The sequence below is a fragment of the Annulohypoxylon truncatum genome, assembly GCF_022578515.1.
Source record: "Annulohypoxylon truncatum strain CBS 140777 unplaced genomic scaffold F4807scaffold_53, whole genome shotgun sequence".
Lineage (NCBI taxonomy): Eukaryota > Fungi > Ascomycota > Sordariomycetes > Xylariales > Hypoxylaceae > Annulohypoxylon > Annulohypoxylon truncatum.
This window is the reverse complement of record NW_025953839.1, coordinates 166,300-180,482: the sequence shown is the minus strand read 5'-3', so window position 1 is coordinate 180,482 and position 14,183 is coordinate 166,300. Positions and strand designations below refer to the sequence as shown.

At 48.0% G+C, this 14,183-nt stretch overlaps 2 protein-coding genes across 2 annotated transcripts; both read right to left on the bottom strand.

Moving 5' to 3' along the window:
• Positions 1-177: 177 nt before the first annotated feature.
• On the bottom strand, positions 178-2,484 carry F4807DRAFT_325319 (endoprotease endo-Pro). The gene is made up of 5 exons (XM_047995195.1): positions 1,337-2,484; positions 1,201-1,272; positions 1,000-1,139; positions 780-948; positions 178-717 (listed from the first exon to the last, which is right to left on the bottom strand). The coding sequence occupies exons 1-5, from the start codon at positions 2,164-2,166 to the stop codon at positions 231-233; spliced, it is 1,698 nt and encodes a 565-aa protein (XP_047849206.1). The 5' UTR covers positions 2,167-2,484; the 3' UTR covers positions 178-230.
• A 1,642-nt stretch (positions 2,485-4,126) lies between these two features.
• F4807DRAFT_325293 (vacuolar segregation subunit 7-domain-containing protein) lies at positions 4,127-7,354 on the bottom strand. Its single transcript, XM_047995194.1, has 3 exons — positions 6,889-7,354; positions 6,018-6,780; positions 4,127-5,744 (listed from the first exon to the last, which is right to left on the bottom strand). Exons 1-3 carry the CDS (start codon positions 7,168-7,170, stop codon positions 4,333-4,335), a joined length of 2,457 nt encoding a protein of 818 aa, XP_047849205.1. The 5' UTR covers positions 7,171-7,354; the 3' UTR covers positions 4,127-4,332.
• Between the last annotated feature and the right edge of the window lie 6,829 nt (positions 7,355-14,183).

The window sequence follows — 14,183 nt, the reverse complement described above, 5'->3', positions numbered from 1 at the left end:
CAATCACGTATATAAATGTTTAGGTAGATCTACCCATATAAACAAGACGACGATCCTTGCTTATTTATCTATTGCTTTAATGCATTTTATAACCCTACTTAGGTACGTACCTACTTGCCTGTAGGTACCACGCATATATAGGTACAGAGGCCGAAAACGCCAACCAAGCATCTCCATCCCTTTATCCCCCAATCCAACCACCCATCAATTACCTACCCTATCGCAGCCACCTACAGCGCCGTCCTCAAACCTCTCGGAGGCAGATATCTCCGACGCGACGACGTATTAGCGCGGTCATAAAACTCTCCCGTCCACTTAACCATGCGCGCCACGATCTCCTCCTGCACCTTCTTAACACCAGGGTTAATCAGCGCGTCGGCGGTGAACAAGTCATTGCAGTGGTGGCCGTCAGGCACGATCAAGCTCGGCACGTCGGGCGACGAGGCCAGCGGGCCTCCCGGCCGCGACTCGCTGGCCACGGACGCGGCGCGCCAGGGGTCGAACTCGCCGTTCACGAAGAGCACGCGCGACTCCGCGTCCAGGTACTCGGGCAGCTTCCAGCCTTTGGTCTCGGCGTTGACTTCGGCGGCGGTCTTGCCCTGCGCGCTGCCGAACGTGTGGTTGCCTTCCCGCGGGAAGGAGAGCGCGCATTGGCGTTGGAAGTACTTGGGGTCGGCGAGGCGGGAGAAGAGGGTTGGACGGTTGGTTGGGGCGCCGCTGTGTTTATATGTGTTAGAGAGGGTGAAGAGTGGGTATTGGTTGGATACGGGAACACTTACGTCTGCCACCAGGAAAAGGGGTCGTTGCATGTCATCCATTGCCAAGTACGGTCGAACGGGTTCGCCTGGGATAGATCTGTGTACATCGGGCTCGAGGCGTTATGGGTGTCGAAACACCCTACGTCGAGATCGTTCGGCCATGCAGTTCCGGAGCCGAGCCCAGTACAACCTGTGTCTCGTTAGCGCGCTTGAAAACGATGGGTTCAATAAGCGTACGTACGTCCAGGCAGGAATTTGGATTTAAACCATCTGGCATAGTTCGGAAGAGCTTTCCTGAGACCGACTCCGCATGAGCTCGTGCTATTAGATGGCCTGGTCGAGTTGGTCGAGTTCGGGAAGAAGCCTTCGATAGCATCGCACCTATGCAAAGCGAATTAGCTCTATTCGCTAGGACATTGCTAGCCGGATGCCAACGACTTACATTTGGTAGAACGGAGAGTAGCCAGAGGAAAAGTCCAAGCCTTGCCAATTTCCGATAGGGCTGGAAATCGCTCTGGAGATCTAAGTCAGTATAACCGTTCCGGGAAAACGCCAAGGATCAATATAGGGGTCCGTACGCGCCCACATCATCGTTATGTGAAAGGTCCTGGAGTCCGAAAAGGTGCTTCAAGTTTGTTTTCTCTTTGGGAGAACCGAGAGTGAGCACGCGGTCCACATGATCAATAATAGCACTATAATCTTTAGAGCAGTTCTTAGGCATCCCCTGCTGGATTCCGTGAAAGTACTGCCAGAAATCGTAGATGGCCTCGACAGGACCACTGGTGGAATGTGTCGCCCAAAATGTTCCGGGAGCGATACTCTCGGTCCAGGCTCCCAACGCGCCGGGGTAGGAACAACCGCTCCAAATCCAAGGGGCCTTTGATGCATTCGATATTCCCGTCCCGTTTACGTCGAACGGTAGCTTAACAGTTCGAGCAAAGTGAACGAAGTCGGCGATGGATTGGTCCATGGTTAGATACTGAAGGTTCTTTGTCGTTTGGGCCTCGTACGGCGTGCTGTTGCCCCAGTACCGATGCTCGATCAAGACAACGGCACCACCGACCTGCTGCGCGATGAGGCCGGAAATGACCTGAGGGGTCAAGAATAGCTCATAGCCCGTAGCAGCGGTCTCCCCGGGGGTAATCAAGACGACGGGAGACCCCGGGCCCTTCCACGAAGTTGCATTATACCAGTAGGTCTGGTTGAACGTACCGAGTTTCGGATTTTGGTGGTCAATGTATTGCTCGAAAAAGGCCATACCGGTCTCAGGCTGCTCTGGGTCGGCCAGTGCAGCGAGTATTTCCTCACTGGCTTCCCTCGGCTGCGCGTATGGTGCAGGAACTCCCAAGCCATGTACGGCCTGCGAGAAGAATAAGGGGAAGACACCCCCAATCACGGAACCTCTCATCGCGACTATTCTGCTCAATAAAAGGAAAGAGATAGAAACGACAGTAAACACCTAACAGAAGAACACGATGAAAAAAACCGAGATATACTATAAGCAAACATCGTGCTAAGTGGGACGAGTCCATTATTTAGGCACCGAAATATAGGACTACACTAGCAACATTACACTGTGTTTGACCGGGCATGGTTATGGGATGAGATCGACGGTAGGATTCTATAGTGCGGTCCCAGCCGCAAGCAAGGCGAAGTCTGGGATGGTAACACCGGCACCTGCTCAGGCACGCTGTAGGAAGAGGAGGATGGATGAGATTAAGCTTATTCCAACCCAGCCGTCCGGAACCATACCGCATCTAGCATGATGGGGCGATCTGCCAAGCCGCGACATCATCTCCAAGGCATAAAGCTGAAGAGCAGTCAGACTGACCTGTTATACCCATTGGTCCGTTGAATATTTCTAAACTTGCTGTATTTTAACATAGGCACCTACAAAAACGCCACAAAATTTGGGTTTGGGGGCTAGGACTATGTTATAATATCCCGCATTCAAGAAGTCAGAATAATCTGAACTTGTTTCCGGAGGATTGGATATATCTGACTCGATATACACCACGTGGTAGGACCCTGACTCTAGGGTCTAGCTACGTGAGGTAGGTATGCAGCTCTTTGCTCGAAATTGGGTGGGAGAAGTTTGGAGGATCAGCGATCTCGTGTTTCATAAGATACACTATTCGCCTCATCGCAGATGACGGGTGGTATACCCGACGAATCATCAATTTTGGCTGCTTTGGTAATCGATATATGTCGTGAAACATATGACATTCCAGATGAGCTAGGACAGCCGTTACAGATGGAGAATAGCTGAGTGGATGCTCCGCCTACGTTTGGGACTTTGTTGTACGTACGTAAAATTCGGCCCCTAACTCTCTGTGGTTGTCGAATTTCACTCAATGCACAACGGAAGGCTTCCGCGTATTTATTTGAAAAAGGGATGATTTACGAAAGGAGCGTTAGCAGTGACCAATACACCTATAAGACGGCGAGCCTCACATTAAAAATGACCTTACCTTGTTTTGAGAGCATGATGTTAACTTCCTACCTAGCGAAATGAAGACCAAGACTAATATTTCCGTAAGACATACCAAGTAGATAGTTAGGTATGAAAACACATCTAATCTCGAACCTTTGGCCTCCGCGCTCACGGGTATAGTCGAGATTACATCGCGAAGACATTAAGCAGGGAGGATCAGTATAATCTTAGTTTCACTTTAGAACGCCCATAAGGTCAAAAGAGGAATAACTACGCATCTACCTACTGTGAAGGTGTATTAGGTACCCCGACTACGAATATTTAAATAAAACGACAGACCTACAGTTCCTTGATAAATTAGAATCCTACCTACAGGCATATTTAATAGAGTCCTTACCTGGGTACCTAAGTTGTCCTAGCAAGATATAATAATAAGCCCAAGTTTCTACAGGGCCTCCTTCCTAGCTTAATTCAAGACCAAGAAGCACAACGGGAACAGAAGCCCTATTATCACCGTCTGCTGTTACTAGCAGACCTTTCATTATATTAGAAGGTTAGGTTCTTCTACAGTATCTTTCATAATCCGTAAACATTACAGATGCGGACCCCGTTCCTGCTTGGGTATCTGGTGCCGAGAACAATAGTAGTAGTGGTACTGTCGCCGCCCTGTCTAATGCCATATTCGTTAAAAATTTAGAAAAAAAACACAAAGTTCCCCTCCGTCCCATAATTAACCTATAGGGATTTTTGAGGAAAGGGAGGGGGAGGGGGACAATAAACCTTCTAATCGAAGGTCTCAATTTCTGGGGTATTTCTCTTTTGTGCGTCCATCCTATGCAATGAATATTTTATTGAGCACCTCTTGGTACCGTATGCCCTTCTGCTGTTGAAGTAAAAACCTTGAAAACCATTCTTTCTGGGCTTTGGGAATACCAATGAACACCTCAAAAAGGACAACCGAGTTCATGCAATCCCATAACCTGGGATATAAGGCTTTGGCCTCATCGTATGTCCCTGCTCGAAGATCCAACGCCTAGCTCCTGCTTTATGACTGCCATGCCCGCTCCATATACAGAATCGCGTGGAAAATACAAATAAAATAAAGTGGATTGTGGGCTGGTGTGGCCCGTGTCGTCGATACTATTGTATCGCTATTTCCGTCTCGTTGGGTCGGAGAGATGGGTTGTTCGCGGAATTCGGCTTCACGACTGTCTTCCCTGAGATCGCCACGTTTCGAATTCTCTGACTAAGAGGTAACGAGTACTTGAGGACTCCCTTGACAATCAACGTGAATTCATCCGAGATGATGCGTTCCCATCGCTCGGTGCCGCTATCGGTGCCATTACCGGGTCGGCTTAGACGCAACGAGCCTGTAGAACTAGAGATGCTCCCTTGGAACAAAGATCCCTCATAAGTCAAGGGACTGTCAAATGCGACGACGTTTCCGAGGCGCATGTTTGGTGCACTATCTTCAGGAGGTTTGCCGTCGTCGTCGTGATGATCGCCCGGTAATCTAATAATCGGCGGGTCGTTCTTCGGATCGTCCAGAGTGCCAAATTCATCCCCGCTAGGATGCCGCCACCATTCCGAGTCGGTACCAGCGTGCGGGGACTTGGCAAAAATCTCTAAGTCGGCGGTGTCTATCATCACAACGACGACATTAGGATTATGCGCTTTGACGGTAATGTCCATCATCAGTTCCTGCTCGCTAGCTAAGACGTTGCCAATCTTGACAAGCTCGATATCAGTGAGCGGTTGAGATGTTGCGAACATAAAGCCGAGCGCTCCGGTGAGAACGATCAGCAGCATTACGGTAAGAACCAGGCAGCTGGCAAACCGATTAAGGAACGAAGGTCGTCGCTGGTACGTTTGGGCCTCGAGGTTTCTCGAGTGAGGGTTCCGTCGACTTCGAGTAGATCTGATAGATCGGGCCGCGCCAGTCAAGAGAGGTGTTCTCTCGTCATCAGCGCCTGTCGTCGTATCATCCATGTCATAGGTACCAGGTAGCGTCATTTGTCGTTTACTAGATGCCCAACCTCGACCTGTGCTAAACCTTGGGCTTGGCGGGTTAGATGACTGTCTCGAGTTATTACTCGAGAACTTCGACTTGTTCGCATTAGGAAAGGGAGATTCGTTGTCGAATAAAGAGGTGTGGTTATTGCCGTTATTCCGACCCCAGCGGCCGGGGTGGTGGTGGCGGCTAGTCCCCCTCGCTGACCCAACATTACTCCGGCCCGTACCTCGACCATCGTCGTCTCCGAGAGGGCCATCGGTCCCGTTGCTGGTGTAAGTATTCACGAACTTCATATTCTTTTTCACAGGGATAGCAGGGGGGCCAGTTTCCAGCATGCCTCCTAGTGATCGCATGCCAGCCCGATCAACCTGACTGGCCATAGAAGTTGCACTCGGCGTGCGCGAGTGATATCGGCGAGGGCGTTCGCCTATATCCGGTGGGTTAGAATCGTACACGAAAGTCTCGTCCGAATCGGAGGAGTTAGCCTCTTCGACCGCGCTGGCAACTTTAGCCTCGAAGATATCTGCTTTAGAAGAAGCTGGACGAGGTCCATATGTTAGTACATTGCTCAAATGACTGGTTATATTTGAAAGCCAACCACGGCTTATTGTTGTATCAGGTGTATTAGAAGTTGTGTAAAACTTGTCGTAAAGAGAAGCGTTATGAAAAGTGTTGAAGTAGGCTTGGAATGACGATCCTTGATCGTATATTGATTGTGTATAAGATGATTGAGATGACAGCGACATTGGAACTGTCTGATACGACAGAACATGTCGCAGCTTGTATGCTGGATCTTGGTTAGGGAGCTCACCATTGCCCGAAGCAACAGAAGCAGGTTTTCTCGTATGCTTCTTCTTATCCTTCTTCGGCTTTATCGTCTCCGAACTTGGTTTCGTTCGAAGACTTCCATTTCCTCCCTGACCTCTCACACTCGGGGCCAACGAGATTCCCGGGAGGTTGTTAATCTGTTCCGTCTCCACGGTCATGTTCCTCGAGGAACTCTCGCCAGAAGTCGGTCCCTTGCCGCCAAATTTGATAGCGGTGCTCGACTGTCTACTGTGAAGGGAAGGCGTGGCGGCGGTGCTCGTCCTCCTTGGGTTCGTCTTCGCGTTGCCACCATCGCTTCCACTCTCGCTGTTTGTGCCATGCTGACTAGACTCGGCCTTCTTGACCGTAGTCCAAGAGCTCTTGGATTGCGGAGATGACTGAGCGGCGGCGGTCTCGGCAAGCTTTTCAATAGCTATGTCGATTCCAGGACGGGGCGTGTTCGGCTGGCTGACTTCCTGGACCGTCTCGAGAGTTGAGGACCCATTGCTCGGCCCACGAGCCGGAGTTCTCATACCCGAAGACAACTGCGACTCCTCCGTCTCGTTCTCGGAGGCAGACTGGGAGGTAGATTCCAAGCTAGGTGAAGGCGTAGCTCGTCGAACATTTATGGCGGATATCTCGTGCTCGTTTTTCGACGGCGGCTCTGATCCTGCGGGTCGACCAATATTAGGGGGTGGGGATTTCAGGCGAGGAGACACAGGCCATCGAGGTGCGTCCTTCGATAATTCGGATGCAAGGGCGGCTTTCTGCGGAACAGGAGCTCTCAGCACAGTCGCCGGAGTTGTTGGGGGAGGAAGTGATGGCGTAGTAGCGGAAGAAAGTTGTTGTCGTGGAGTCGTGGAAGGTGTACGAACGTTAGATCGAGTTCTAGGCTGGCTAGGGTTCTGAACACTGCTCTTGCGTGACCTAGCTACAGGTGACGAGGTAGAGGTACGGCTTGTTCTTCCTGTGTTAGCGGGAGGCCGTGAGGGTGACGGATCTCTTGACTGTATCGGGGATGCTGTAAGAGAAGTAGATGTCGAAGTCGACTTGGACTGTTGGGAGTCGATGTGTGCACTTGAAGTGGCTGATGTGTCGTTGTCAGCGGAGTTCAGGCTGGACAGGCTGGTGTCCATAGCAATAGGATTGTTTGCCATATTGCTAGCTGGTTGGTCGGTTGTCGTGGAAGATTATCGGAGCCGGCGCAAACAATGGAACCACGTCTACTGCGGGCATACCACGAAATACCAGGAATAGGATTAGCTCGGAAGTATGACGGCTGTGCTTCCAGAGAGGTTGATCATCGTGATGTGGCAGCAGGTTCGCATGCGACTCTCTTCCCACACTGGATAAATTAACTGTATGTCCAAGGTTTAATGTTGCACAAATAAGTGTATCCCCCACAGTCGTCTGGATCGTCTGTGCCGGTGTACTTTGGCGATGGATAACTTGAACCCTTGATGCGCGGATTGACGAATAACGTCGAATGAAGTCTGGGGACGTGTTGCCTGGGTGGTTTCGTCGGGATGCAGAAGGTCTGCAAACGCGGGATTGGACGCGGAGACCAAAGACTAAAATGCGTAGATGACACAATCGTGTGGAGTGTTGCGGGTTGCGGGTGTAGTTTAAGGTGTACTGCAGATGCAGCGATGAGGGACGGAGGGGGTCACTGGTCACTTTGAGTGAATGTAGTAATAAGTAAAAATTGGAGAGGTATAATATCAGATAGAGGAAGGGCCAGCCGAAAATCAAATCTTCGGAAGATACCAGCAGTGATTTGAGTGGTTTGGGAAAAAAATGAGGCGTGGATGAGGATCAGGTTGATTTGTTGATGAGGAAAGACGGGGAGTCGAAATGTATTGGATGTTCAAGTTTCAATGTCCTTTGGATTTTCGCTTGTAAGGTTCTAAGGTCTGGTTGAGAGTTAATGATGTATTGTACATGTAGGTAGGTATTTTTTCAGGTGGGCCAAGGATACAAACAGGTACATGCACAGGTACCAATGTATGGAGGTAGGAGGTACGTATCCTCACCAAGCACACTGTCGCACCCCGGTTGCAACGCTAGGAAGGTACAAATTGTGCCTAGATTATTCCATCCACTTTATGTACTTTTATGCATTTTCCATACACAAGTACCCACGCACAATACATAAGTCACATATTATGTACGTATGTACTATGCAGGTAGATTATAGTGAATAACCCCAGATCAAACATCGAGAAACATGAAATTTATATTGTGGCAAAACATAGATACATCACAGCTGCATTAGACATGTTAACGTTACCCTCTGAAATTGCCAGCCAATAATCACTATTTATTCTTATTCTTATTAGCAGTGTCTAGGCCTACTGGCTATCCCAAGGACCAGGTGAGAGAGGAAAAATTAAGGAATGGAGGGAAAAGAACAACTCAGTCATGCTGTGTACATCTATGGACGCCTTTTTCCCCTGCCCCGAATAGGCTTGAGATTGCTAAGCCCAATTTGACCTGCTAATGGAAAGGCGTGCATTTAAAGAAACATTATCTCGCAACCCCTAGTCAGCTAGGTGTCATTTTAGAAATAGGAATTCACTCCTATCCCATTTTGCCGAATATTGGTACGGGCTGTTACGGGTTAGAAAATATCATTTGTCAGAAAGTTAGCCTCTAAGAATTAAACTGATTCCAGGGCTGCCGTTTAATTACATAATCTATAGATCCAAGTCCAACAACCTCGGGCACATCCATGATCACTAAAATATCGAAAAGCCGAGACAATAGCCAACCGAAAGGATTTTATCTGGCCTAGCTCGCTTCGCGTCACGTCGCACCGGTCATAAGTTAATAGCCCTGGAGGTGACTACGTATGTAGAAAGTCGGCACGAATCCCGAAAGAAGTGAGGGTTTTCAGGGACTTACCATGCCCTCTGGACCTGAAGCTAAACCAGCTGTAGCACAAGTCTTACCAGCCAATTCCCCAGAAATTTATTCTAAAGTGGAACTTTCGCCTTACAATCCGCCTAGGATGATTCATGTGAGAGCGGTGACACGAACTGCACTACTAGTTGAGGTACATATCTAGCATGTAGCTACAGATAACCTGCACCAGTTCAATCCATCCACAACTTGTTAGTAGCGCTGGAAATGTCAAATATTGCCACTATTACGACAACTCTACAGAAAACTCTAGGCGATACGAGGTTCGATGGGATAATACCTTTACATGCATGTAGCGGCAGCGATACATCTGCGTATCTTAATGTTGTGCATCCATACGTCACGTATGGTAAAATAATTATAAACCTATAAACGCACCTGGTAAATCTTCGAAGGAGACGAGACAATACCTCATGTATATCTACTAGGTAGGAATTAACATATTTGGGCCAGCCACAGATGTATGTACCCTAATTTCTTAGATGTGATAAACACTTGGAAGCCTCGGGAAGGAAGGAGATGTTCAGGAACACTCGTGCAACTCGTGAGTACCCGGCGAGGTATGTACTTAGAGTTCTGTTAGCTGATACTTAAAACTACTAGCAGATATACTCCGCCGTTAACGGTTTCGGATGTCGACCAGAGGTATCTTCCGGTTTGACCGCAAGTTAATGTAGACGGACATTTTCCTCCACACCTGGCAACGTTCGCCAGCGATCCACATTACTGGATCGCACTGGATCCCGGAGGCCACGCCCCATCCTTTCCAACTTCTTTCCATTCGGCTTCCAGACGAATGGTTTTCTCTCCTCTTCCCCACTTTGCTTCCTATCCCATGATCCCACCCGTCGTTGACATGCATGTCTTGCATATCCCCACTAATACATTTCTCGTCCTCTTTGTCCTCTTGTCTACCGCCGCTTGATTGAGCAAGCCGAGAGTTTCGTTTCAATGTGCCCTTTTGTTTTGTCTCGCTCCAAGTCGCTCTAAGCGACGGAGCCAACAAACACTCAAACAGCGGTCTATCGCGGCCTATAGTTATGGCGGTATTATAGAGCTTTGCATTACCATTGTCTTAGGGAAACGGTCTGTAAAGGCCACAAATCGCAAAGTCGTGAGATGGTGCACTTTGTACCGAATCCAGAAAAAAGCAAATCCGACCAAGGGTTACACTAGGTAGCTTGCTTTTTCCCGAACCGGTTGATGTTCAATGAGAGAAAAATCAAGAAAGGAGCGAAATAGCGCTCCCTCTCACGAATTAGGAACGGCTGGTCCAAAAAGGCTTTGACTTGTACTATACTCAGCCTTGCATCAGCCTATGGCGACATCGCTTTTTCAATAGAACCCTTGGAACCCGGCAAATTTGAACCTCTCAGAGATCGACATGTGGACGACCTACTGACTACTACGCACGCAAACGCTTCGGCTGATGCGTGTCTTACAGGACGTGACCCTGCCAGCTCAATCATCTAGCATTATCTACCAGGTACCGTAACCCTCGACCGTCAAAGATCGAAATAGAGGGAGCATCGCATATGCACAAATTCAATTTGGAGTTCCGGACTTGGTAATTCAGGATGACTTTATCTTACAGTCATCGTGCATGGTATATATCGATCTGGTCCTCTAATGTCTTACCTATGAAGCTGGCAATATACAAGTGCCTTCTTGGGGAACCAGAAGAGTGACCGGTCAGTTGGTGACGAGTCGCGCAAGATGTTTTTTTTTCGCGCGCAAACTAACGAGAAGAGCCGAAAGCTGCCTGGATATGCCTGGACAATGCTCCTTTCGTGCCGGAAATCGACGGGACGAGCCGACTATCCGGGCCATTTAAATCCGATTGCGCTGAAGATTTGAGTATGACACTAAGCCGCTACCAGGTACTAACTACTATTAATAATACAACCCATCATCCCTCGTGTCTATGATCTGACATGCGCAAATAGTCCTGGGGCTCCGTCGTGATTTTTCAGTAATGCGGGCGTGCGCACTCCCAACCCAAGACCGGGCAACCACTATGTCAGATTTCTATCCTGGCAGCCTAAACTGTACACAATAGACATAATATGCGGCCCGTCCAGACGGATGGGGATCTATTGCTCAGCCTAGAATCCTGCCCTGCCTTATCTGCGCACTGTCATTGACCACGGAAGGCCAGCCCAGAGTACTAGGTCTGGTTGGTCGAGTGGTCAGCTGCGCAGGAACCCGTCATCCCCATAGGTCCGGTCGATGCCAACATCCGTGCAAGAAATGTGTGCAGTGTGGGGGTGATCGTTTCTATTGGGCTCGTAGGAGTATGAATACAACACGTGTACTTACATCCTACCTCCTTTATATATCCCACCTTATAGGAAGCCTAACTTCGATCGACGCTTATATTAATGGAAGGAGAAAGAGCCCAAAAGGGTGACGAAATACCACTTCTCTTTTCGTCGGTTGCTTGACATGATCCCTCCTTCGCCATCTCAGTAACCAACGACTCGGTGTAATGTCTCCCAGCGTGGGGGGGTAACATCGCCGCTCGGACTGGGAAAGATACGCAGTGCGGCTCTTTGATAGGGAAAACCGGAACCGTAGAGTTCCTACGTTATAATAATGATAAAAAAACAATAATCCGTACACGTATTAGTCTCGAACTAGTTAGCATGATCCTTCAGGCATTCGGCAGGACGAGGGTCTATCTTAAGTCCGGGTAATCATCCAGCGTTTCGGTAGAGATCCGTGTTACCAACCATTTGAAAAGCCACCTACGTCTTATACACCACGTAGCTCATCCTATGTACCATACCGGCAATATGTGGATGTCACAAACGGTTATTTGATGGTCAAAAACCGTTGTTGCAAGCTAATTACCGTTCTTCCCAGCCAAAAACCATTTGCAGGGCAACAATCATTTGTATTGGCAGAAAATCGTTTTTGAAATGTTTATAAAGTGGGTACTCTGCTTGGAAAAAGCTGACTGATTGGTTGACACTCTCTAGCCTTATAATTAAGTTTAGAACTAAACCCTCAGTAGTATGGCTAGACCACTTAGCTCAACCGTAAAGCTTGTAAACTTCATTATGATAATACCTTCAAAAGCGACCTGTAAGAATGACTAAAAGTAAATTCTATGAGTCTTGCTATTTCAATAGTATTGCATTTCAATAGTGTGGCTCAGGTCCGAGCGCAGGATCTCTGATTGGCTTAAATTTTTATCGATAAGCTACAAGGATTAGCGTTGGTACTTCGTCTACCATACAAATATAGGTGCAGGCTAATGTACTGCCCCTGCTCACGCTCATGTCTATACAGGTCGGAACTTTATACCTGAATAACTTCATCGAAAGGAGGTTTGAGAAGCTGCCCTCCTGTATTCAGATAGTTTAGAAACAAACCAATTGAATGATTCAGGTTGCACCCTATTTAAACCTGTTTTGGCTGAGCTATATGGCTTAGAATAGTTGGACTGCAAGTAGCTTCCACTCTCTGGGGTGTCACCTGACCCTGAGGCCCCTACAGCAACATCAGCCTGACTACTTCAAGTCAGTATACCTTGCAAACAAAAGAGTGCAACCACTTGAAACAGATATTGTTAAAATCGCTGAATTAAAAGCTACAAGCTGATTCTATTTATATTGTCTGAGAGTATGTTGAAGGAAAGTTATTCGAGTGCGAACAGGCGGCATAGGTTGTATCCCGGTTTCCGGTGGTAGTGGCTTATCGATAAGCGTTACAGCCAATCAGAGGCCGCGCCCCCGGACCTGAGCCACACTATTGAAATGCAATACTATTGAAATAGCAAGACTCAATTCTATATACCTTAAAGTAGTATAATGTGATCTCATAAATGCATTAAATTCTAATACAAACTAATAATGCAACAAAAGCTCTTGCAAGAGAATGTGGATTCGATTCCCACCGTTTTCAAATTTTTGGGTAGGTCCACTTATTCTGACCAATCAGAGCGAGGCAGGTTTGCGTTCGCAAATCAAAAACCGTTCTTGGGTCAAAAACCATTTGCCTCCAACTGAATCATACATATGGCGATCATCGTTTTTACGTCCGATAACCGTTTGTTGAACCCCCCCTTTGTCGGTGTGGTAGTCGATGGGGTAGGATTTGAGCCATTTTCGGCCTTATAGTTGTCACATCTCAGATTCCCTGCTTATTATATACTTACCTGTACTTCAACGCTCGATCGCTTATACTACCTACGCATAGGTAATCCCAAGGACGACGGTGCTTACTTGAGGCTAAAATCGGCCCAGCTATAATAACGTGGTTTCGGCAAGGGGTATATTAGCGATGCTTTCTACCGCTTACTTTGGGGTCGCTTCCAAATGGTCGAACTACCGAGTGATGATTCATTGGGCGGATAACCCCATCATACGATGCAATGCTAGTAGTCGGCCGTACAACACTTGGTATTAACTAAATAATCTCATATTCCTTTTCATGTTAAGAGGCATTGATCCTTAAGGATATCCTCTACAGCCGCGGAGACGCCCGAATGTGATGGTGACTGGTTCGACTTGTAGAACGTCACCCAAAGGGGGGTTCTAGACCTCTATATCTGAGCCCCTAGGTATCTTTATGTAAGCTTGAGGCTTCCTTCTATTCACTACCTAGCCATACGATTCTTCGGGTTCTTCCTCAAGAGAAGGCGATTCTTTCTCGGTCCTAAGTAAGACAGGCGAACAGTAATCTCGTCTGCACGTAGAATCTCTGTATCACTTAAAATCCTTTCGTCAAAGCTCTGAAACAACTGCCCACGTCTAGGACCTCGCGGAAACGGTATAACGAGGAACTCGGAAGTGGATTATAACTAAAGTGGTTGTATAGATAGTTGATGTTATACAATCGACGTCCTACTCCGTGACCACAATAAATTCTCCAAAGGGATAAATCGCCCGTTCGTCGAACTATTAGCCCGCGAGTACTAGTCATTAGATTTACTGGTCACAACCACACCCATCATCAACTACTGCGACTCCCTATTCTCCCAGACATACGTAAAGGCAACTAGGTTGACAACTTAACCCACCCTCGGCGTACTAAAACCTTGAAGCGGCTGTATAAGGCTTTACCCTGAAACCTTTCGACGCTGCTCATGGATATAATGTGGAACTCAGAACAGCATGTAGGTATATGTAAACACCTAAACTGAAGGTCTCAATTAAAACGGGTTGAGATTGCGAGCCTACCTGGTAGGTAGGCATGTGCTAGTTGCAAGACCGAGGCCGTGGCCACCATAAACCACAAATGT